The sequence below is a fragment of the Ochotona princeps genome, chromosome 15 (assembly GCF_030435755.1).
Source record: "Ochotona princeps isolate mOchPri1 chromosome 15, mOchPri1.hap1, whole genome shotgun sequence".
NCBI lineage: Eukaryota > Metazoa > Chordata > Mammalia > Lagomorpha > Ochotonidae > Ochotona > Ochotona princeps.
The window spans coordinates 15,101,060-15,125,135 of NC_080846.1; the positions used below are offsets into that span (position 1 = coordinate 15,101,060).

The 24,076-nt window shown below is 38.0% G+C and overlaps 1 protein-coding gene across 1 annotated transcript in view; it reads right to left on the reverse strand.

Annotated features, from left to right (window-relative positions):
• Positions 1–24,076, reverse strand: part of ANO4 (anoctamin 4) — a 311,842-nt gene that overhangs the window by 43,473 nt on the left and 244,293 nt on the right. The window contains exons 12-16 of the mRNA XM_004589617.3: positions 15,645–15,700; positions 13,410–13,531; positions 11,147–11,281; positions 9,735–9,831; positions 5,258–5,318 (exon numbers count right to left, since the gene is read on the reverse strand). Coding sequence (XP_004589674.2) covers positions 5,258–5,318; positions 9,735–9,831; positions 11,147–11,281; positions 13,410–13,531; positions 15,645–15,700 — 471 coding nt within the window. The remainder of the gene's footprint in view (positions 1–5,257; positions 5,319–9,734; positions 9,832–11,146; positions 11,282–13,409; positions 13,532–15,644; positions 15,701–24,076) is intronic.

Below are 24,076 nucleotides of genomic sequence, written 5' to 3' on the forward strand. Positions count from 1 at the left end.
ATTTTGAGATTCTTGGGAACATAGATCACATCTTACCAAGTGATAGCAGGTATGTAGTTGACTGAGATAATGACAATGATGTCTTAACTGATACACCCTCTGGATCTCTCAATGGGACCTGACATGCTGGGCACCTTGAAATGACCCTAGAGGTAGGCAGACTAGATCTGATTTAAGACTCAGGATCGGTATCTTGGTGTAGACAATTAAGCCATTGCTTGTGATGGCAAACCATGTGAGCACAGGTTTAAATTCTAGTTGCTCCACTTCCAATCCACTCCCCACCCCCCACTAACGCACCTGAACAAGCAGCTGAAGATGGGCCTCTATTACCTGATTGGAGACCCAGAGGAAGTTATAGGCTACTGGTATCAACCTGGTCTAGCCCTGGCCACTGTGGTCAATCGGGGAGTGAACCAACAATCAGAAGATCTCTCTCTCTCTCTCTATTACTCTGCTTTCAAGTAAATCAGTCTTTAAAAATTCCACAACAACCCAGATTTAATCACTTATCAGTGACTGTGTCATCTTGGACAAATTGTACGACTTCTATGGATATCAATATAAAATAAGGATTGTAATTTTATTTATACAATGGGGTAATAATTTCTTTCTGATATGTGGGGAGAAATTGATGAAGTATCATATGTGATGTACACACATAAAAGACATTTAAATTTATACCTCTTCATTTTGTGTAGGAAAGAATCAGTGCATTTTTGGCCACACTGATAAGTTTATAAGACAAATGACAAATATCTAAGAAGAAAAACCCAATTATTATCAACTTTATTTTTTTAAATGCGACATAATTTGCCAATTATGTGAAACAGCTCCATAGTAATAGATCATAGAGAATCACGGAAATTCGCACTCAAAAACAATTACAGTTTTGTCATTTTGATTGCAGAGCTCTGAGGTCTTTGTTTGCTTACTGGGGATAATTAAATTTTTGGCAGCATTGGAAGTAGAAACAAACAAATAAAAAAAACAAGAAGGGAAGAGGGGGAAAAGAGAAAGAAACCAGAAACAAAGAACAGAGGGAAATACTCGGCTTCCTGACAGATTTCTGCCAACATCTAGCTCCCCAATGATTCATTCCTCCCCCCAAGGAGAGAAGTTAATTTTGTCTGTAATTATTCTGTCGCTTGACTCTTTCTGAACAAAAATGAGCACTGAGGAAAGAGGCACACAGAAGTTCAAGTCCAAAGCCTGAAGCCCACGTGTATCCCAGGGAGCCCTGCTATCGCTCTCTCACACACATATGAACATGAACAAAGCAGAGAAAGTGCTGTCAAGATTTGCAGCCTAGCACAAAGGCCCTCCCAGATACCACAAGCTGGTTCCAAATGGAGCTGTGTTGCTTTTCTGATGAACACACGAAAGAAAAGGCAACAAAACAGCACATCAATACTGTCCCTTGGAAGCCTCACAAACCATTTACATCTGTTCTTACCATCTCCATATCTAGCAATTTCCTGCAAATAGAGTGCATTTGTTTTGATAAATGTGGTAACTTGCCAATCACAGATGATTCTGAGACCATTAAACTGAATTCCATTAGAATTGCTTTTGTAGAACACCACCACCTCAAAGCAGTATAAATAGGACACAGAAGGAGCATAATAATTCCTTTAACTTCAAGTTCAGATATTCAAAGCAGAAATGGTTACCTGATTCTAGCAGTAAGCAGGGGAACTAATGTTGCCTACTTTAACTCTTGACTTTGCCCCTCTCCAGGTATTGGCTAAGTTTCATCACTAAGCATGTGAAGATAACAATATTTTCCTTAAAATTTGCCATAGAAATTAAGATACATGTGCAATGCTTAGAGTTCAAGGCATGGTAAGTTATCAATAACCTTACTGCATATTTCAGATTTCTGCAAAAACACATATCCTTATCTAAATCATTCTTTTTCTCAAACTAGCACATTTCAGGGAATAATATGGGATTTAAGCAATAAACTGTCAACTAAAATAGAACAATTCAGAGGGTGAATAATACCAGGCTTGCCTTGCCTGGAGTGGCCCTAAAATGTTCCCTTATGCTTAGCATTTATTACAGAATATCCATCAAAATCCTACCAGTATATTCCAAAGCACAAGAGCTGTCAAATTACCAATCCACCCACATGCAAGCTGAAAAGCTTCTCAACTCTATGCTCTAGGCTAAGGTTAGCAAGGGGATAAAATAAAAACTGTTTGTCATCCATGGCATGAAACATTCTGACTTGAACAGAAGAGATGCAAACCCCCTCTTAAGTGCCGGTGCTGGGTAGAGATGACAACTTCTACCATTTAGAGAAATGTTACAATTACAATTTTTTTTGCTACATAGTCTCAGGGGGTAAAAACTGCAGAAGAAACAATCATCACTTCAAAGTGATGTAAATAGGAAGGTAGCAAGCAACTTGGGATTGCTAGCATGAGTGCTGTAGCCCCAAATACAGCAACAAAGCCCTACTCCCGTCCATGCCAACTGCAACTGCTGGGGATTTGCTGCTTAAGAGCTGGAGCTAACTGGAATTATTCAATGTAGCTATGATGATATGAAATAATAAAGAAATCACCATGATCATCACAATGATTTTCATCCTGCACCTGAATCTTGTGCCTATCAGGCACCTGACTTCATGACAGGAGGCATGGAAATGGTTAGTACCCAAACCCCACTGAAACTCTATCTAGTCAGAATATTTAGACACTATTTCCTGTGCTATCAACAAAGGAAGATCCTAGTCAATTGTGGCCTGACTCTCACATGGTCAGCACTCCTTCCTGAATGCGTACTCCCTTTGTCTTAAATATAATCTTGTCTGTTTCTTCCTTGAATGCTTTCTTGAGTGGAGATAATAATTTGGAAGCATTCTAGCCAAAGGTCCACCCTACAACAAAAGTGCATGTGAAATGGGTGGCATTCTGAAGTGAATAAGAGAGTTTTGTGTTTTAATTATTGCAGAACACCATCAGGAGGTTTCTATATGGAATCACAAACTCAGTACATAACAGGTACCCAGGGTAGAGCTTACGGATGATATTTTAAGGGCTATCACTTTTACTACTAACTCCTGAAGCTCTTGGTACTAGTGGGTTAGGGTGCCTGGGGTAGTTCTATCATTGGTGATGAACAGGCTCTTCCTTGGACATCAGATGCTTTGCAAATATATTCATTTCCTATGTGTGTCTTACCCTGAAAAAATCTGGGAACCACTGAGGTAAGAAAGGAATCTATTTCCCAAAATCCCCTCATTTGTGACCATGGCAAAACTTAAGTACTGAATGGCTTATCACATTACATAATTATGGTTACCGATAGTAACAACCTGGATACGCACCCTCGATCAGAGCTCAGTCCTACAACCAAAACTGATATAGTTAGTGTTCTTTGTTTGCAAGAGAGATACATTAATGGTAGCAGAAGTAGAGCTTTTTACAATGCACACCAATGGAGACATGAATAGGAATCAAGACTGGGCTTACGCAGAGTCGAATATGGAAGGCATTCATTTGTGAGACCTCAGCCACAAGAAAACAGGGGTCTTCATCCTGATACACCATGAACTTAACATGATTTGCTGTCCTTCCTTTCTCTCTGTACTTTGGGAGATGGTCTTGCATTTCCTGTTAGTTGGCTTTTTCACTCTCCTTTATGTATTTTTGATTAGCTCATTACTTTTGCTTATATCCGGGTTCTGGTTCTCATCAATTCAGAATTCTTCATGGTCCGTACTTCTACCTGGTGGTGAATCTCAATCTCTCTCATTTGCTGCAGTCTGCATTCTACACATCTTTCAAGGTCAGTTTCTGTGGCTTACTCTCAATCTCTCCCTGCAGTTCCTGGTCCTCATTTTTTTAATAATAAGAACATTACTATTTTTTTCAGTTGTGGAAGAACTTCAAGCCCAGGACACTCTTGAGCTTTTGATTTGACTGAGCTTAGATCAAACAACTTTAGATTAGAGGGGCTGAATTCACAGAGCTCAAAACATATCCTTCCACAGAGCTGTGGTAGAACAATCTTCCTTCGATGATCTTTACATAGGGAAGGCACAGCATTTCGAGAGTAAGTCTCCTCAAGAGAACAAGATTTTATATTTCTGCTTTTCAAAAAAAGCCATTGAAATGCACTCATTATATCACAAAGAAATCCTTTGGTAACTCCCTCATTCTCCTGCTTCTTTTCTTTTTCCTCCATCCACCCAGCCAACAGATAAGTACTGAATCATTCAATTTCCCAAAGAAGCTCATGAGCTCTGCTCCTGCCATAATCATCCTCAGCGATCACATACCGCCAGGCAAGAAAAGTTGTGCATGCAAATATTTACAAGTGTCCCATACAAACTGGGTGCTATGGAAGTTCAAAGGAGGGAGACATCTCCTGGCCAGAGCAGATGACATTGAAGCTGGGCTTGGAGTAATTCAATTCCAGACGCAAGGGACAAGACGAGCCAAAGTTACCACAGCTTTGCAAAAATCAAAATTCAGATTTTGGCATTTTTAAGTTACAGGATAAATGTGTCACAATGATAAGCATTTCAAATCAAACTGAAAATGCATAGCAACTTAAGTTTGTCTCTCATCACTGTTTGCTTACTATTCCACAAGTTCTCCTATTCAAAGGTAAGCAAAAGGAACTGTTGATATGAATCTGTTTATTGTACCATTGAATTAAACCTTGATAATTATTTGACTATGAGGTGTGATTATATTCATTATATTCTGGAATGTTTCTAGTAACTTTCTCCAAACTACACAGTTTAGTATGTGGAGAAATTGAGATTTCAACGAAGTCCTGCTCCTTCCAAAGACCCTGAACAGCCTGAACATGTATGGGTAGACCCAATTCAGGCCACAGAACAGCTTCTGTTTATACGGTGTCATTATGTGCAGAGCTGGGAAAAAGCTTGCTGTTTTCATACCCCAGCCACTCACAATAGCAAGCCCTGCATATCCTGAGATGGTATCCAGTTTTTCCCCAGACTGAAGAACTGGTGAGCTCTAAGCTTTCTTTTTATCTTCATTAGAAAGTGAAGGTGACTTTAGTAATGAAATACTGAAGAAGCTGCTGAAGATTTAAGAGAAATCAGACGTATTTCTCTCACACTTCTAAGATAAACCAAATAAACTACTCACTACCTTGTTGCTCATAGAAAAATGAATTCAGCTTACTCAAGCTTCCCTTTTCCCACCCAAAGTGGTAACGCACAGTGGAGCACACGGGAAGAACTTGGGTTTTGCAGTGGTAGAACACTTACCCCAGACTGCCATGAAAACAGCAAAGAAGACAGTGGCTCCGTTGTCAAAAAGGTGGGTCACCTGGGAACAACATGCATCAATGTTATGCCAGTTTCTCAGTTATAATACATTAACTCACATTTTAAAAGGTTGTGAAAAGAGCTGTGATGAGACCATGAGTTTTACAGAGGTTTTTCCAAGGGGGAGATATTGCTTTTGGATTATAAAAAGGGATTTCCTCTAACTTTGAGACAGTGCAGCTATAGAAAAGAGAATTTGTTCTCTTTAGGTAATTATCATATTTGAATATTTATTTGCAGCCACAGTTGTGCTACTAAACATTACCTTTTATAAATTTCAAAAATTTTTACCCATATACATATGGAAGGGATATACAGGTGGCTATATTTAGTGCATAGGGGTATTACAGTTGCTCCTTGAAAGGGTTCCAACTCCTCAAGGATGATTCTCAAGGCTTCACTTGTTCACTTGGAAAACACAGCTATTTTTTTGTGTATAGTACTGAGCAAACACTTTCTGGGCTGTTCTCTGTATGCCCATCTCACACAGATACAAGAGCAGGAATGTGAATAAAGCCCACTCCCACCTTTGCCAAAGCCTCAGGTAATCACTATATTTACCTGCTGAACATAACACAAAGACAGCCAGCAATATTTTGTCTCTAGGATAACATATTCTATTGCAAACATCACAGCAAAAAGCAAAAATATCTATCCCCACTGCCAAACTGTCAAGCTCGTTTCCACCTCCACTATAAATCTCACTGATGTCTGTGCCAAACTGAAATGGTGTCTGGTAGTTTCATAAAGCACAACTTTTTCTTTGTTTTCGTATTTTATAGTTCCCTAAAAGTATACTTTATTGTCCTTTGGAGAATGTATAAGGTATAAACAGGTCTTCTGCTGTTACACCACAGTGTGAATTATTTCAGCTTCTTCAAAAAGCTCTCTTTGAGTACAGGAGGTACTGGTAGCCTTCAAAAAAATGTGAGGTGAGACAAATGCCTATAGCCTATTTGTTTCTTAGTCCAGAGGAAGCAAATGCTGTAAGAGTGTATTGATACCCGACATTAAAAGCAAGTCTGAAAGCCCCAGTGGTTATGCACTTGGTCTGTGCACACAAATTCTCTGGGTGTTTACTGGGAGATGATAGCAGTTGTAGCTTGCACTATCAGGATTTTATCTGCAATAGATTGAGCTTGCTTTTATTTTTGGCTGCCCAGATCATTCTCCCTTCTCCCTTCTCTGGGGAACAGATACTCTCTCTGTCTCTCTCTCTGGCTGGTCCCAAGGAGCACATAACTCGAAACAGAACCAATCAGAGCATTTCCCTGGGACTTATATGAAAAACTTTGGAAAGAGAATGTTTTCTGCTCTAGTTATCAGTTTTGGAGAAAGTGAAATCAGGAGGGGTCAGGTCGTGGGGATCTCCCTCTAGGGCAAAGACAGCCTGTGTTGAGCTCATCATGTCAACAGGTGGGCACTCCTCCTGCAAGCTTGCAGGCACAGTTTTAGGTTCTCATGTTCAGAAAGTGTGAGTTGACTCCTGTAAATGTCTCTCATTTGAAGCCAGTTAGAGTTGGGTTTCTCTTGCAAATGTAAGGGTACAGGATAAGTATCCCTGATCGGCAGAATAGGTGCTAATGGGCCGCATCTGAGCTCCAGTTGGACTAAATGGGTGTGTTGTCCCTCCAGTACAAGGAAATCACTCGGACCGTAACTAGCATTTCTAAAGGAAATCCTGTATAACTCTAGTCCTGTCATGCTGAGGCTTTTAGGCTTTTGCTTCATTAAGTTTCTCAGCGAGATCCTAACATTAAATCCAGAATCTAAACAAATGTGTCCCTTAGTGTGGTATCATGGTGAGGAATTACACTAGGATAAACCAAAGTGCTGTGTAACCACGAATGACTTACACCTCTCCAAGCAAAAGTAGGAATAATCCCAACTATCTTGAAGTTGTGAGAATCAGAAGTCAAAAACACATGTTGTCCAGCTGTTACAGTAACCCTTTCCTGGTTGTAACTGTTATTGTTTTAGAACTTAAGCAGCCCTGATAAAACTGAACACTTTGACCTTTTCATGATGATCCTTCTAATAAATCATCTCCTTGATAATTCACTGTATCTTTTCACCTGAAAACAAAATAGAAAATGTACCCCCCTCACACACAAAATGGGCTTCTATTTCAGATCTTTAAAGAGTAAGATTTTAAAACTGTAGTCATCCAGCCTTAACCCATGACTTTCAACTAAAATTACTGAGAAAAATGAATCGTCATCAACTCTGTATTTCTTAAGGTCACCTTGCTAGATTAGTCTTCATCCACTTGGTTCTATCTGTGCTCTCTCCAAAGATAGGGAGAACATCTTGTCCTTTTCTGGTTCCCAGCAGAACATAGGAAGAGTCTAAATCTTTATAAAATCACAGATGAGTGCTGTGGTTTGGGCTGCTCCCAGAAAAACAGGCCACCTGGGGTACTAAACACATGCTGGATGAACGGATGGTTCTCCAGCTGCCTAGTAAGTGTTCTGTAATCCAAAATGACCAAACTTCACAACACCCGCAGAGAAAGGAGAGACATCTCAGCTGCAGTAATAGAGATTGAATAAAATTTGCCAGCTCCTTTAATTGTAGAGTGTGGGTAAATCAATAGGCTATGGGTTCATCAGCCCAAATCCCCACTCTTGTTTTACATTAGTGACACTGCCCCCCCTTAGTAAACTCAGCTCCAGCAACCCAATGAATATACCTAACAATTTAGTAAAGTAAGGCACAGTATAATAAAGGGCATTCAAAAATCGTTTGTGTTATGTCTATTTTGAAAAAATACTTCTACATATAGTCTTGTTTGATCTTCATGCCATGACAGTGGGATGTGGAGAAGACGTATCCCCTAAATTTAAACTTATAAAAAATATTTATTTTCATTTTATTTAAAAAGGAAAGAGAGATCTGATGATTCATTTCCTAGTATGTGTGCAACAGCCAGAGGTAGGCCAGGCTGAGGTCGGGAGGCTGTCATGCAATCGGGGACTCCCATGTGGGTGGCAGCAAGCCCAGAACCTGAGTCATTATCTGCTGTCTCCCAGGATACATGTTAGTAGGAAGCTAGAATTGGAAGCAGAGCCGGGACTCAAACCCATGATTTAAACATTGGATATAAGCATCCCAAGAGGCATCTTAACTGCTGCTTCAAATGCCTGCCCCCTTACCTGACCATCCAAACCTGCTATAATCTTGGCCACATCTTGAAGTGGGTGGCACGTGAACTGCCCAGGCATTCCTAATTGGTTGACAGGCCACCAATAGGGAATGTCTTCTTGCAGGTTTTCACCCAGACCAGGAGTCAAGGAATGCTTAAAAAACTTGGGACACATCCTAAACTTTCAGTGTCTCACTCACTCTCCTTTCAAAAAGCATCCCATCTCCCGGCCCTCTTGCAGGAGGTTCTTTCCCTATTCTTCGTCTTTCAACATTCATCTTCAGCCTCACTCCACAAATAAAACTTCTCTATCTGCAATAGATTCCTGGCTTTTTATTTTTATACTAAGCTGAGGAGAGAACCAATTGAGCTTTGCTGGCAACATTGCCTGTATTTTAAAAACTGGAAAACTCTCAGAAAAGATATACATGAGCAGCACTCAGGAAGTGAGGAGCTAAACTAATTTGGACTTCAGGAGGTCTTGTTGGCAACAACGATGAATAAGAGAGGGAGAATCACGGTGGATGTTATTTCCTGAGACCTCCCTATGGCTAAATACTTTGCTCAATGTATATTTCATCTGAATTATTGTACCATGCATGTGAAACAAGCAACATATTCTCCATTTTACAAATGACAAAACTGAGGCTCACAGAGATGACTAATCTGCTTCCAGAGAGCCAAGTGGTAACAAACAGTCAAAACTTAAACCTACATAAAACAGGTGTCTCCAGCATAACACATGTATGCAGAGCCTCAGATTAGTTACAGAATGCTGCAGCAGAGATTTGGAGACTCTAGTCTTTTTTCTGCTTTGGCAATCTGGTGAAACCTACATACCAGCTCACAATGACATTTTTAAATGAGAAAGATAAAGTATGTAGATCTTTCTATATACAAAGCGCAAAACCACACTGATTGCCATGGAACGTATTAACCGAACCTGTATCACTGCCTGACAATGTCAATAGCAATAATAAAAAAATCACCCTAAATAACAAAAAAATCTGAACTTTTTCTAACCAATGCCTCTATCACGTTACCACATTTCAGCTTCTTGTGTTGATGTCTACAGCCTTATCTTTTAAATATACAGACATGAGAAAAGATTTTCATTTAGAATGCTAGATGATGGAGACAAGTCTATCTTGTAACGTTCATTTGAGAGTCAAAGGCTGGAAAGGGCAGAGAGGACACAGCCATCCAGGAACCTCAGGAAGGTGCACGTTAAGTTAAATGCAATCCACTTAACGTGCTGCCGAACTGAAATACCTTGGCATAGACACAGCTGTCTGACAGCCTCATGAATGGACAGTACTTATCGCACACAGGACACATGATGATATCTGTAGCTTGGCAGACTTCTTTACTGGAAAAGAGAGCAGAAGAGGACTGCATTGTGATGACTCCATTCATTGGTCTCCCTCCAACTTTACCAATATGTCCTGACAAATAAGACCCAATAAATTTTTTTTTTTTTGCCCTCAGAAGCTTCTTAGCTCTATCTCATATTAATGCAAACAAGTTCCAGCACATTTAAATAATTTGATAGATCTACTTAGTTATGAGGCTGTGCCTTACCTTAACATATTAATAAGTTAAATTCAGGAAAATATATGAGGCAAAACGTGGCTGTTATTCTCTAAATTATAGCAAAGTCCTTCACAGCATTTCACAGATCTAAAGTAATTTCATATTGAATTTTGATAATAACAAGATATTTGACAATGCCTATCTTTCACAGAAAGTAAAATGCTTCTGTATGTGGGAGGCTCAGTCACTCCCTCTTATTTCTGTAATCATTTTTGAAAGGCACATTCATTATTGCAGATCATTTTCCAGCCGTGATATGATTTATATGAATATATAAAATTATATTCTGGTGAGAGAATCACGACAAAAAAGACCATAAACATTAAATCATTCCCAATGTACTTGGTGAATGATGGTGAAACTTCTAGCCTAGGTTTAAAGACCTTTGTAAAAACACAGTTTATGAAAAAGGATCACTAGACCATTATTACACAGTATCAGTTGGAAGAGATTTTCAAAAAGGCAGACAGAGCATCCTTAAAGCCAGTGAATGAAAATTTTGTTTCTTTTTTTTTTTTAAAGATTTATTCATTTTATTACAGCCAGATATACAGAGAGGAGGAGAGACAGAGAGGAAGATCTTCCGTCCGATGATTCACTCCCCAAGTGAGCCGCAACGGGCCGGTACGCGCCAATCCGAAGCCGGGAACCTGGAACCTCTTCCGGGTCTCCCACGCGGGTGCAGGGTCCCAATGCATTGGGCCGTCCTCAACTGCTTTCCCAGGCCACAAGCAGGAAGCTGGATGGGAAGTGGAGCTGCCGGGACTAGAACCGGTGCCCATATGGGATCCTGGGACTTTCAAGGCGAGGACTTTAGCCGCTAGGCCACGCCGCTGCGCCCAAAAAATTTTGTGTTTCATGGATGAATAGCGACACAGATGTCTGTAAGGGTAACTTTTGCCATCATGGTACCCGAAGAACACAGCCACAAGAGCAGGAGATGGAGAGAACCTAGTGAATTCCCTCTACTGAAGTTTTCCTTGACAGATGGGAAAGGAAGCTAATATCAAGTGTGGTCAGTCTGTGAACACATTTACAGAGATCTTGAAATCCTAAGCAAAGGTGTGGGCTCTCCCAGGAAAGCCCCATACCTGACTTGGCAGTGATCCAGAGTGGTGACTCCATACAAAAAGACGAACAGTCCAATGAAGGCAGCTGGGAAGAGCATGCCAGTATACCAGCCCAACCACGCAAAATAGAGTCCGATCTTCTCTCCAAAGTACCGCCTGTTTAAGATAAAACAGCCTTGAAAGTGACAGTGACATGTGTGCAGGTGCACATCATCATATTCTGCGCAATCGTTTTACTTTGTAGTGGCATCTCTGGTCAAAGGCATATAACATAAGTTAAAGGGATGAAGCCTTTGATCCTATCTAGGTGATGGACTTAAATTTCTTCTCTTACTCTTCCATACTGGGAATAGAATTAGCCTTTCCATAAAAGTACATGAATAGACACAGCTGAATGAATGGAATGGATCAATATGGAGACTGCATCAAGGGTATCCATCATGATTCCAATAATAGGTGAAGGTAGCCAGAATGGCAAAGAGGTACTGGGAGACTGGGCTGTGGTCAGATTACTGAGATACACAGGAAGTGAAAAGAGTTTTGCTGTTTTAAGACTAAAGATTAAGATGCTCCAAAAGGTCAGGCTACTCAAGGCTTCAGTGTGCTTCACATTACCCTTCTTCTGGCCAACCCAAGGGCCCCTGCTCATCCAGGGCTCAGATCTGTAAACACCTCACTCAGAGGCTGTGGATGTTGGTGACTTTCATTTTTTTCTTTCTAGTTGTCCCCATTATACAGGATCTGCTTTTCCAGAGGAAACACTGACTTTTTCAAAGCCAGACATGATTTCTGATAGTATTTAGCATCATGCGACAAATGCAGTGAATAATTAATCCATATTCGTTGGCTAACTGCAAAATTTTAATCAGCACTGTCATGGATGGAAAGTAGTTTGCCTACAGCCATGAGTTGTAATTTCCAATCAATGTAATTCTGTCATTCGGGACTGAGATTGGGAAGAGAGGATTTTTTTTTAATTTCCATATGATTTATCATGCTTTGAGTCTGGATTATGGAAAATGATCTCATCTCAGAAAATATTTTCTAGTCACCTCCATCATCAACGGGGATACAATTCATCACTACCTTGGGAACACTGAAGTAAACATCGGGTAGCAAAATAACAAGGGCTTTGGTATGAAGCATGACTTCTCACAGGAAGGAAATTTAAAGTGAATTGTCTTTTTGCTTCTTCCTTCTGGGCTCACTTTTTAGGGACTGAATATAAGTGAAATATAGTCAGCTAGTCTAGGAAATGAGACACGACTTTCTCTTTAATGAAGAATCAATGAAGAGTGGATTGTTACTACCCAGTCTTAATCACCAGACTCCAAACAAATAATGAGGTGCCAGGGCATAGTGCTACCATGGCAGCAAGTTGGGAAGAGATGGATGGCCCAAGAAGCCTACATTTTCATTGTGCAGTTATCCTGGATTAAAAGAGTTTATATTTGTGAACTGCTGATCAATATAATCTTTAATGGCTATTGGCTTTAAATAAAAATAAAATAATCTTGAAATGTATTGAACTTAAAGTATCACATATTTCCTATTTCCATAAGACAGGTTGAGTACCCTTTATCCAAAGAGTTTGGGATCAGAAACGTTTGGGCTTTGCATATATTTCTGTTTTAAGTATTTGTATATCTTTAATGAGATGTCCTATAGATAGGAGCCAAGCCAAAACACAAAACTTCTTTATGTGTCTTATATGTCATATCCACACAGTAATTGAAAGTAAGTTTACACAGTATCTTTGGTGTACCTCCGTTTTGATTGCAACCTGTCATGTGAAGTCAGAAGTGGAATTTTCTACTTATGACATCATGCTGGTATGATCAAAAAGTTTCAGATTTTGTAGCATTTTTCTGGATTTGGGAAGCTCAGCCTGGCCTGTGGTAAATAATATTTTATTTTGTCACCAACCTAGGTAAAGCAATGTTCTCTTTTTCCTAGGACAACTTGTCAGTAAGCCACACAGATGCTCTGGGTGATCTGCTCTTTATTGAGTCTTGCTGGAGCCCTGGCTGATCTCCTATGACCCTTTCAGGCCCTCTCTTAGGCCATTTTGAAGGAAAACACTATTCTTATAAGAGGGAGGATCAATTTCTAAAGAGCAACCGATGTCCTTTGATAAACTGCTCTCTTGGAAAGAAGTCAGATTTGAGCCACAGCCATGAACTTAACCATTTTTTTTCCCCCTCCACTGCTGGCTTGTCTCAGCTGACAGTCTGTGTTCATCACTCTGCAAATTTATCGCATTTTCAGCTGGTTTATAACTCACCTCACAAGATCCAAAGGCTGGTATTTATACCATACGCCCCAGGAAGCCCAGCACTCGTACAGTAGATGTCGGTGGTTTACTGCTCCGTGGGTTCGAATGGAGTTTTTACTTCTGTAACTCCCCTGGGATAAAAATACCACTGCCAGTGAGGTAGTAACCACAAAGGATATAAGGGAATGCTGCTGCTAATATCAGTCTTTTACGACACAGTAGCAATAGGGGTGATAGGGCAAGAAAAGTAATTTTTTTTTCCTATTAAAGGAAAGGTAGTTTGCTTGTTACTCTGGACAATGTCTTAATCTAATCTTATCTAGTAAAAAAACTCAAGGTTGCTAGAATCAGGTAAGTTTGAATTCAGCTCAAATCTGGTTCTATTGCTTTGAGCCAGTAAATCTTTGGCAAACCTCCTCAATGTTCTGAGCCTTGGTTTCCCAATCCATAACGGAACTATTATTACCTGCCTCATTGTTTTCTTTCCCGCTTTGGATGAATCAAGTGCTTGGCTCACAGTCTAGACCCTACTTCTCTCACAAGATAATTGCTGATTAGTTTGCAGCTGTAACCTTAACAAGTATCCTCAACTACAAGAAAATTCTAGAAGACGAAAGTTGGAAGTCACTGCAGAATTCCAATAAGTGAAGTTTAATTCAAACTCCTCATCAAACAAATCAAAGTCTGAGAGGTGGGTATTTTTTGCAGATTGGTAGGTTAAAAAAAAAAGAAAACAACTCAGCATTGTCTTAGTTCAATACCAACTTATGGTATGATATAGAGTAGCCTTAACCTTTTTCTAAATTCCCATTTAAATTGTTAAACATGAAACAAAAGCAACAATAACTGCCATTCCTGCCTCTGAATGTTATTATGAGGTTAAATAACATAATTAGGTTAAGCTGAGAATAAAAAGTCAAAAGAGCCATGGTCTTTTTATTGTTGGCTGCTGTACTAATTTGGAAATTATTTCCTTCTTGTAGGACACAGGGCTTTACTGAGATATGAAAGTCATAGAGAAGACTGACTGTATTCTGTTTGGGCCTCGTTAGCTGTGACTGTTCAACCTCCTGCTGCCTATCCACCCACTCTGCTCCCAGACCTCCGACACTGCAAAACGGGGAGTGGCGGGATACACTGCAATGCCTTCCTGGGCAAAGCCGACTAAGGAATGCAGGAAGCCACATGATGCTTTGAAAGAAATCTGTTCAAAAACACCTGCGCATGGCTCTGGCAAACCTTCCTGTCAGAATGTGTGCTTCTGTTATTCTAAAAGGAGCGTTCTAAAAATGTTTCTGGACAGTCGGTAAATACAGTCTCAGATCACAGCTTTCAGTTCTTTCAATATGGCTTCAGGAGCTGTGCTGCACCTTCTACCTGGTGTTTAAAACCAAAAGAAACATTGCAAACTGAAAAAAAAAAAAAAAGAAAAGTACATCCTCCAAAGTTTACTAGGAAATTATTGGGACTGATTCTAACAGAAATTTACTAAAAATCACACTAATAGCCTCCCTGTGGCTGGCACTGTGGAATCCCAGAGAGCAGATATTGCTGTAGTTCGTGTATCATGTCACAAGTGATGCGGAGTTGGGGACTCCGAACCATGAAAATAACAATAAACTCCAAATAAATATGAGGTTTATGATTCTGAAAACCTATGCATGGGAGAATACTAGCTTAAACTATTCTAAGATTTAGTGGGGAAAAAGGTGTAATCATAGTTATGCCTATGAAGGCATTCATGACAAAGGTCATATGGAAAATAAGGAGGATATTAACATTTATACATCTTATAATGGTGAATGATACTATTGATTTCCACACATCATCCTTTGACTAATCAGAGATTGTGTAACATGAGTTCTTCCCACTTATTCAAGGACTAGCTTTAAATTTGTTTTGGGCTAAGACTTTCTTCCAAGAACATTTTCCTTTTGTTTCTGGTGCCTCATGTAAAATTTCAATGGCTTTCTGATTTTACAACTTAAGATTCCTTAAGCAATCCCTCTGAACTCATGAGTGACTCTTCATTCAAGCCTCCTTGCAAATACTTCAATAAAAAGATATAGAGACATAAATCAATATGTGGGGGGAAAATATAAGAAAGTAGATCCTCTCTAATGACCTACTGAAGAAATCAAGTGCATTCTGAACGGTTTCCACAAATTTAATGAGTGACTATCCCTAGAAGATGATTTTTGCCATAAAAAGTTGCAAGAAAGATAAGAAAAGTCAGTACAATACCTCGTGCAAGGGAAACGCAGCTTCATAGGAGCCATTGGTGAGCAGCCGATTCAGACCTAGAACAAGTCAGTGCATTCCAGTGATACGGAATTGGAAACTTCAGGCTGGAAGCTAATGTAAGGCGGTCATTTTAGGAAAAAAAGGGATCTAGGCTTTAAAAAGTGATTCAGATCCACATAGAGACATCAACAGTTTAGAAAGAAAGCCTTTCTATCTGATTGAAAATCAGGATCCAGGGCTGGGAAATCAGGATCTTTTTTTTTTCTTTCATATTAAAAAAAAACCCTAACAATTAGAGACTGACTATATACAAGGTGTGCCATGGGATGTCTTCACATACACTGTGTGATGATTATCAATGTCCAGTTTAAGAAGATACCCATCAGCACCCATATAGCACATTGAGTCTCAAGAATTTATTTCATCACTGAAATGTCCCACCCTTCCATCAACATCTGTCCACTTCCTTTACCCTGTAGCCCGCAGTAACCATCACTCTTCTGCTTCTAAAATTCAACTTTTTTAGACTCTACATGTGCTAATTTTTTTGTCATTTTGTATCTAATTTAATTCAGTCTGGTGTCCTTCTAGTCCATCCATGTTGTTACAAAATCTCCTAGGGTTTTGTCTTTTCTGTGGCTACTGCATACATGTATCATAATTTCTTTATCCATTCATCTCTCAGTGGAAAGCTATTTCTATATTTTGGACTTGACTACTGTGAACACTGTTGTAATGAACATGGGAGTGCGGACATCCTTCAAGATATTGATTTCATTTCTTTTGAATGTGTACCCTGTTGTGGAACTGCTGGATTATATAATAAATCTATTTTTGAGTCATTATTTTACATGATGAGTTTGTGCTAGTTTTTTTAAGGTTTATTTTTATTGGAAAGACAGATCAGATTTACAGACAGAAGAAGAGACAGAGAGAAAGATCTCTCATCTGCTGGTAAACTCCCCAAGTGGTTGTAACCCAGCTGGCTACTTGAAGCCAGGAGCCAAGAGCTTCTTCCAAGTCTCACTCATGTGCAGGGTCCCAAGGCTTTGGGCCACCCTCTACTGTTTTTCAGGGCCACAAGAAGGTAGCTGGATGGGAAGCAGAGCAGCTGGGACATGAACTGGTGCCCATATGGGGTCCCAGTGCTTGTAAGGTGAGGATTTAGCCATTGAGCCATCAAACCGGGCCCTATTTTCATCACCAACAGTTTACAAGGATTTTTTTCTCCACATTATCTTCAACACGTGGTGTATTCTGTTACATCTCCTTGTACTTTTCATTTACATTTCCCTAATGATCAATGGCAGTAAAAATTTTTTGTGTTTAGTCGCCATCTTTTATCTTCTTCTGTGAAATGTCTGTTCAAATTTTATGTCTATTGAGAATATTTTTAACTAGCAAGTTTTCAGTTTTCTTTATATATGAGGCTGCTTCATAAATTTTACATATAAATGAAATTAAGTTTATTTGTTGCAAAAAAATTCGAAACCCACATGCAGTTCTTAAAATAATACACATTTCATGAGCTTTTGGAACTACCTTGCATATTTTAGATGTAGGTCCTTTGTTAGACATATTTTCTGGAAATTTGTTTCTCCTAGTATATGGCTTCTTTTCCCATTCTCTTAAATATATCTTTCAAGAATGAAGTTTTAATTGTGATGAAGTTCAATGTGTCTTTTTCTTTTATGGACTGTACTTTTAGGATCATACATTGACTAACCCAAAGTCATAAAGATATTCTCCTAGGATCTTTGTAATAAGTTTTAGGTTTAGGCTTACTCTCCATCTAATTAACTTTTGTATGTGAGTATATATTAATTGCTCACATATGCATTATTCCAGTATCATTTGTTTAAAAAAATCAGTCCTTTCTTTACAGTTGAGTTTTCACTAAAAATCAATTTTCTATGTGTGGATCTATTTACTACTGGGTTCTCCATCTTGTTCCACTGATGTATTTGTCTATTATTAGATCAAGACTGCATGTATTGATTTCAGTTGGTTCACAAGAATTCTTGAAAGCAAGCAGTATTCACCCTCTAGTCTGCTATTTGCTAAAGCTGTTTTAGCTATTCTATATCCTTCTTATGAATTTTTGAGCAGTTTTTACAGACACACACACACACACGCTCTACCTCTTCCTTTTGGAACTTGGATTAGAAATGCATTTAGCCTTTACATATACTTGAAGAGGACCGGTATTTTGAAAATACTAAATCTTCCATGACATGAATAGACTGTATTTCAATTTGCTTATTCTTAAGATATTCATAAATTTCTCCCAGTAGTTTGCAGATTACAAAATTTTGTTTTGCATAAGTCTTAGCTTGTTCACATTTATCCCTACACATTTCATGTTTTTGATGGCATCATAAATGATACTGTTCTTAACATCGGTTTGTTGCTGGTTTATAAAAGTAAAATTGACTTTTTGTATCAATTTTACCTCTTGTGAACTGGATTAAATTCACTTATTAGTTCCAGTAACCATTTTGTAGAGTCCATTAAATTTCTACATGGAAATCAGATTGATAATTAGGACAGCTTTACGTCTTTTAAAATATGCATGCCTTTTTTTTCTTGTAAGTGGTTAGTAAAATCATGCAAATCTTAAGAGTGAATATAAAGAGCTTTCAAAAAGTTCTTGAAAATTCAAACTCTTACTCTTTTTATCACTGAGTAAGTTTAACAAGCAAAAAGCATAAAGACCTTAGTTTAGTGGGAATACAATGATCACAAACAATAATTGAATGAAAAATTATCATTTCACACATCTATAGTAAATTTTAAAGCGATCATAGATCATTAAAACTATAGCAGTAAAACATTCTTAACCTGTGTGGTTGAGAACCTGCATTTTCCTATTAACATGTTGGTTAATCAATACCATGTCAATTAATGCCACTATGTTGTTAACTGGTTGGAAATATTATGTTGCGGCTTTTAATTGATTGGGATGATACTCTGCTGGCTCTACCTTCGGACCAGAGATGGTCTCACCAAGAAACCATTGAACTTACCAGGACAATAAGATGCTGGACTTTATGCTTGGTAAATACCTCCAATGAAAGAATATCAACTGAATTTGAACTATGGAAATGCAACAAGGTGGAGCAATCCGTCATGGGGGGAGGGTGTGGGGAGAGGCGGGGGGAACCCCAGTGCATAAAAAATGTATCACATAATGCCATGTAATTAATTTTAAAAAATGAAATGCAATAAAAAATATGTTTTAAAAAAACATTCTTAACTTGGAAAATGGATTTCAAAAGAAAAGCTTATTTTGGGTGTGAAAAGTTTCTGAAACATATGCACACAAGCAGTCTTCAAAAATGAAACAGGAGGTGCTGCTGAGATAGCTCAGCTGGCTAATCCTATACCTCCAAGTGCCAACATCCCATGTGGGTGCCAGTTTATGTCCCAGCGTCTTCACTTCTGATCCAGTTCCCTGCTTGTTGCCTGGGAAAGCAACAGAGCATAGTCCAAAGCCTTGAGACCCTGTGCCTGCATGGGAGATCTGGAAGAATTCTTGGCTCTTGGCTTCAGATCAACTTAGCTCCAGCCATTGTGGCCACTTGGGAGGTGACCAGAGGACAGAAGGTCTTCGTGTCTCTACTCTCTCTGTAAGTCTACCTTTCCAATAAAAATAAACAAATCTTTTTTAAAAAATGAAATAAGAAAACACATATGTAATACAAAAATAAGATGACCCAAGTCCATATTTAAAAATTCACTTTTCATAATGCACATGATTATTTGGAAGCACCCTTGTATTATCTTATTCATCATCTTAGGTGATAGCATGCTGTCTTTCACTATTAAATATATCAACTGTAAGTATTTCATAGATAATGAGGTTGACAAAGATAGCTTTTACTCATAGTTTGCTGACCTTTTATGATAATAGATGTTGGACTTTGTCAGATACCCTTCCCATGTATGTACAAAAATCATGATATGTTTCTGTTTGGTTTCAGTGTGCTATACTGGTGAATTCCGCTGTGTTTCTGGTCTAATTTTTAAAAATTACTTCTTTTAGTCTACAGACTTTCAATTTAATTCATTTTCCTTTCCTCGTTTCTTAAGGTGAAAAGTGAGGTCAATAATTTGAGACATTGCTTTGTTTCTTATGCAAATACCATGGTATAAATTTCTAACTACTACCTCAACAAAACTGCACACTTTTTGGTATTTCGTACTTTGTTTTAATTCAGTACATTTTCTAATTCGTTTTTTTGATTGTTTTTTTTTGCCAAAGAGTTATTTATCACCACAGTAATTAATCAATCATCCTGAAACTCCCAGAATCCTTCTGCTTATTGACTCAAATGTAATAATACTGTAGGGAAAAAAAACTTTCCATAACCTGAATCCTTTTAAACTTATTGTCTTATTTTGGTTTTGTTCCTAAATGTTGTTTCTCAACAGAGTTTCCTGTTTCTGGTGTTCATTGGAGTGGTCTAAAATGTCAACTAGATCAACTTAATTAATAATGCTGCACATACTTTTAAAATCTGATTTTTTGTCTACTTGTTCAATTAATTGCTGAGAAAGTGGTATTGGAATTTTTTTTTTTAGTCATTACCCCAAGGTATTGGAATTTTTGATTAGAATTGTGAATGTGTCTATTTGTTATGGCAATTCTACTAGACATACCTGCATATAATTTGGAGCTCTGCATTATAGGGCACTAAAATTTAGGATTGTTACAGTCTCAAGATGAATTAACCCCTTTATCATTACAAAATGGTCTTTATTCCTGCAATGCTCTTTGGTCTAAAATCTATTTTTACACAAATCTATCTATAGATTCTGACTTAATTATGTATAGCTTTTTGAAGGTCTTCATTTTTTTGTACTTCGCGTTCATTGAATTTATTGGGTCTGTGAGTTTTCTCTGAAGTTGGAAAATTTTCAGTCTTTAGTAATTCAAATATTAACCAAATTCATATTCATATTTGCCATGTCTAGCATCTGAAAATATTCTGGGTAGGTTTTTGATGGATCAATTTTACTCCTTTTGTGAGTCACAATTTTTCTCTTTTTGTATGCCTGGTAATATTGGTTAGATATCAAACATGGTGATTTTTCCCATTTAGTTGATCTATATACGATTTTTTTATATGCTTGAAATTCACTCTAGGAGACTGTAAGATACTGAAAAGAATGTGATTTGTTTGGGGCCTTCTACCTATGGCAGTTTTTTTTTTTTTTTTTTTTTATTCTAAGGCTAAGGAAAGATTGTCTAAGTCTCTACTCATTGTCTATTACAATGAGCTCCAGCATCACTGGAAATCTTTTCATATGGTTCTTTCTTTGTCTTTGATGGTTTCCTGACATGTACAATAAACAGCACTCACTGAATACTACAGGATAATCACATGCAGCTTTTGTCAAAGTTGTAGCTCTCTGTTTTCTGCTACTTTGTTCTGAGATTTCTGGTTTCCTGGGTCTTTCTTTACAACTCAGGGACTCCTCTTGCCTTCAAGATAAGTAAGATGGGGCAACTAAAGGAATGCCCTAATTTATTTTCTGTCTTTCATAATGCCTGTTTCTGGTTGCCCAATGTTCAACGTCTTAAAAACGGTTGTTTCACACATTGTACTGATTTTTCCTTTTTGGATTATTTCACTGAGGGAAATAAATTTTGTGATTGTTTCTCCAGCTGTCCAGAAATGGAATTTGAATGTGTTGACTATAATTACTTTGCATATTATGATTGATGCTAATTCCTGAAATAAATCTCAAAGGGGATGATTCGATCAGATGATTTATAAGATGAATGCATTTTATACTTTAGATTCTGCTAAAAAACAACAGCAGAGATTTAGCCTAAGTTAAAAATGGCATTGAAACTGATCCATTTTTTAATGATTGCGGATCAATAAATGTTTAAGTACTTTTAACCAAAGTAACATATTAATGTGTCTAAGTCGTTTGACTTAACACTAAATATTTAAGACAAACATTTGAAATACAAATATCCTTAGGGCTTGGTAGCTTGTCTAGTAAAATGAGGGCCTCAATAAATACTTTCTTGAGAAATGAATAAAATATTAATTATTATAAGACTGGAGTCTCTACTGAGAATACTACACATTGCATTAATTGTATCTTCAGACATCCTAGAAGCTAGGGAAAAAATAAGATTCATAGGGACCTCATAACAGAATCTGATGATGAGCTTTGAAATTTATCATAATTTGCCAGTCCTAAATGTGAAGGGGAACTAATATAAATCAATTTTAAGATTTATTGTGTGTCCCCTTTGTTAAATAAGTCTTTATCTAACTATTAATTGCTGGTATTTTGAAAGTGATTCTAACCAAGTTTGACTGTCACTATTTTAATAAATTCAGAGTGGAGTTGAAAACCTTATTGGTGTACACTCCACTAAAACGTCCATATAAATCATGTCTACAAATCAATATTTTTGTGTTACTTCTCATCAGTGTTGGCTCATGCAAGAAACTTTCGAGCAAGTTATTTTCAGAGGCTGAAAATAACACCAGATAAGCATTGTTTCTATAAAGAAATTAATTTTCTCCTAACACATTTTCTTTTATTTATGAAACCAAATATAATAACATATTGGGTCAACAGACTATTTGTAATTCTCTGTTTTTCAACATGATACCTGATCCTGTGCCAATAATTTGGTCTATGATTGGTTACTCCTAATCATGCACATTTGAAGTGTATAATTACCAATTTCTAAAATACTGAAGGTCTTCAGCACGACACTTCTTCTTTGACCATTTGGGAGAATATTTTACAAAGACTCCTTCTGACTAGCAACACTACTGGATTCCTGGGCTCCTTTATAACATCTGAAATACTCCACTGTCTCTGTCTTTGTCTATTCTTGCTGAGTTGTAAAAACAGCCCACACACTGAGATACAGAAATTAAGAACAATCATGACATGGGCTCACTGTGCAATTTTCGATTGTGTAAGGATGTTGATGATGAGACATCATGTTTAGAAGATCTTTAATTCAGTTGAACATGTGCTTACTGAATGTTCACTTAAATGCAGACACTACACTAAGTACTGATGATGTAAAGATGAATAAGGTTCTTATTTACAGTTAGGGAGTTTACTACCTAAACCAGCAGTTTTCAGTGGCAGATTCTCAACAGTTTAGTGTGTTATGACTGAGTTGTGAGGTATGCTAAAAATGATACTAGCCTGATTAATGAAGAAAACGTCCTTTTGGCTATTTTATTTTAATGAAATAATCCAGAAAGGCTATTGCTGTAACTTTACTTTCACTAACTTGTTATCTAACTTGTTCATGATTCAATGTCAACTGAAAAACTATGGGACAAAAGGCATCTCCAGAACATCTCAAATCTGGTAAAATCATATGAATAAGGATTTAATATGAGACAAAATAATAATTTAAATTATTTATAGCAAAACATTAACAGTGGTTTCTCTTTAGAGAGTAAGTTTTAATAATGCCATTGAATATACATAATTCAAGATAACAATAAGAGTTGTGAGGAATTTAATTATCCAACAAATACTCTAAAAATAATTGCCATTAGAATTCCAAAAAGGAAAGGGTTTCTTTAGGTTGGAACTGTCACGGAGGACTTGATGGAAAGGGTGTGTCTCAGGTATGACTGATGATTGCAGGAAACATTGGATGTGTTCAATTTACAACTCCACCAAACAAATACTCAAATTGGGTTAGTTTCACCATACCCAGCCACACTGACTGTCACTAAACATAACCTTCCAGGTGTACTCATATCGAGGCTGAGCAGCCATCTATGTCCCTGATCACACTTTAATTTATGCAGTTTAGAACTAAGGCTTTTTTGTGGGCAGCCTCATTATACCAGTGACTCACACTGATTTGCATTCAGTTCAGGTCTCAGATCTCTGCCTCTAATAGATGCTGCTGAGTAATATTTCTCCCACACTGTACGGAGGTAGTTGTTTCGCTGAATTCGAGTGTGTAGTTTATAAAATTATTCGATGGCACCTTGCTGAATATGGTGGAGAATTCCAGATATCTCGGGCTCTTGAGTCCAGTGGCTAAACAATCTATCCCTCCAGCCTTGCCCTCTGGAACATTTGATGAGCAAGTTATTTAGCCTATGTGTCGGTTATCACTCTATTGTCCCATAGCTCTAAATGCATGTTCACTGCCAGATTTGCAATCCTTTAGCAGACGGTACAATGCTAAAATGTCAGTAGTTGGCACTGCAAGGATACTGGAGGAAAAGGATATGCTCCTCTTACTGGGTGTCTACAGTCTCCCACCTTGACAGTGTGCGTGTGCCTGCACGTTTACAAGGTCACATATCTCGGTATCCCACTGAGGAGCGCTCCACAGAGTAGTGCTGTTGGTAGAGTACATCCTTGAAGCCCATTCAAAAAGGCAAATTCTGAATGAGTTCCCAGCTGAGTAC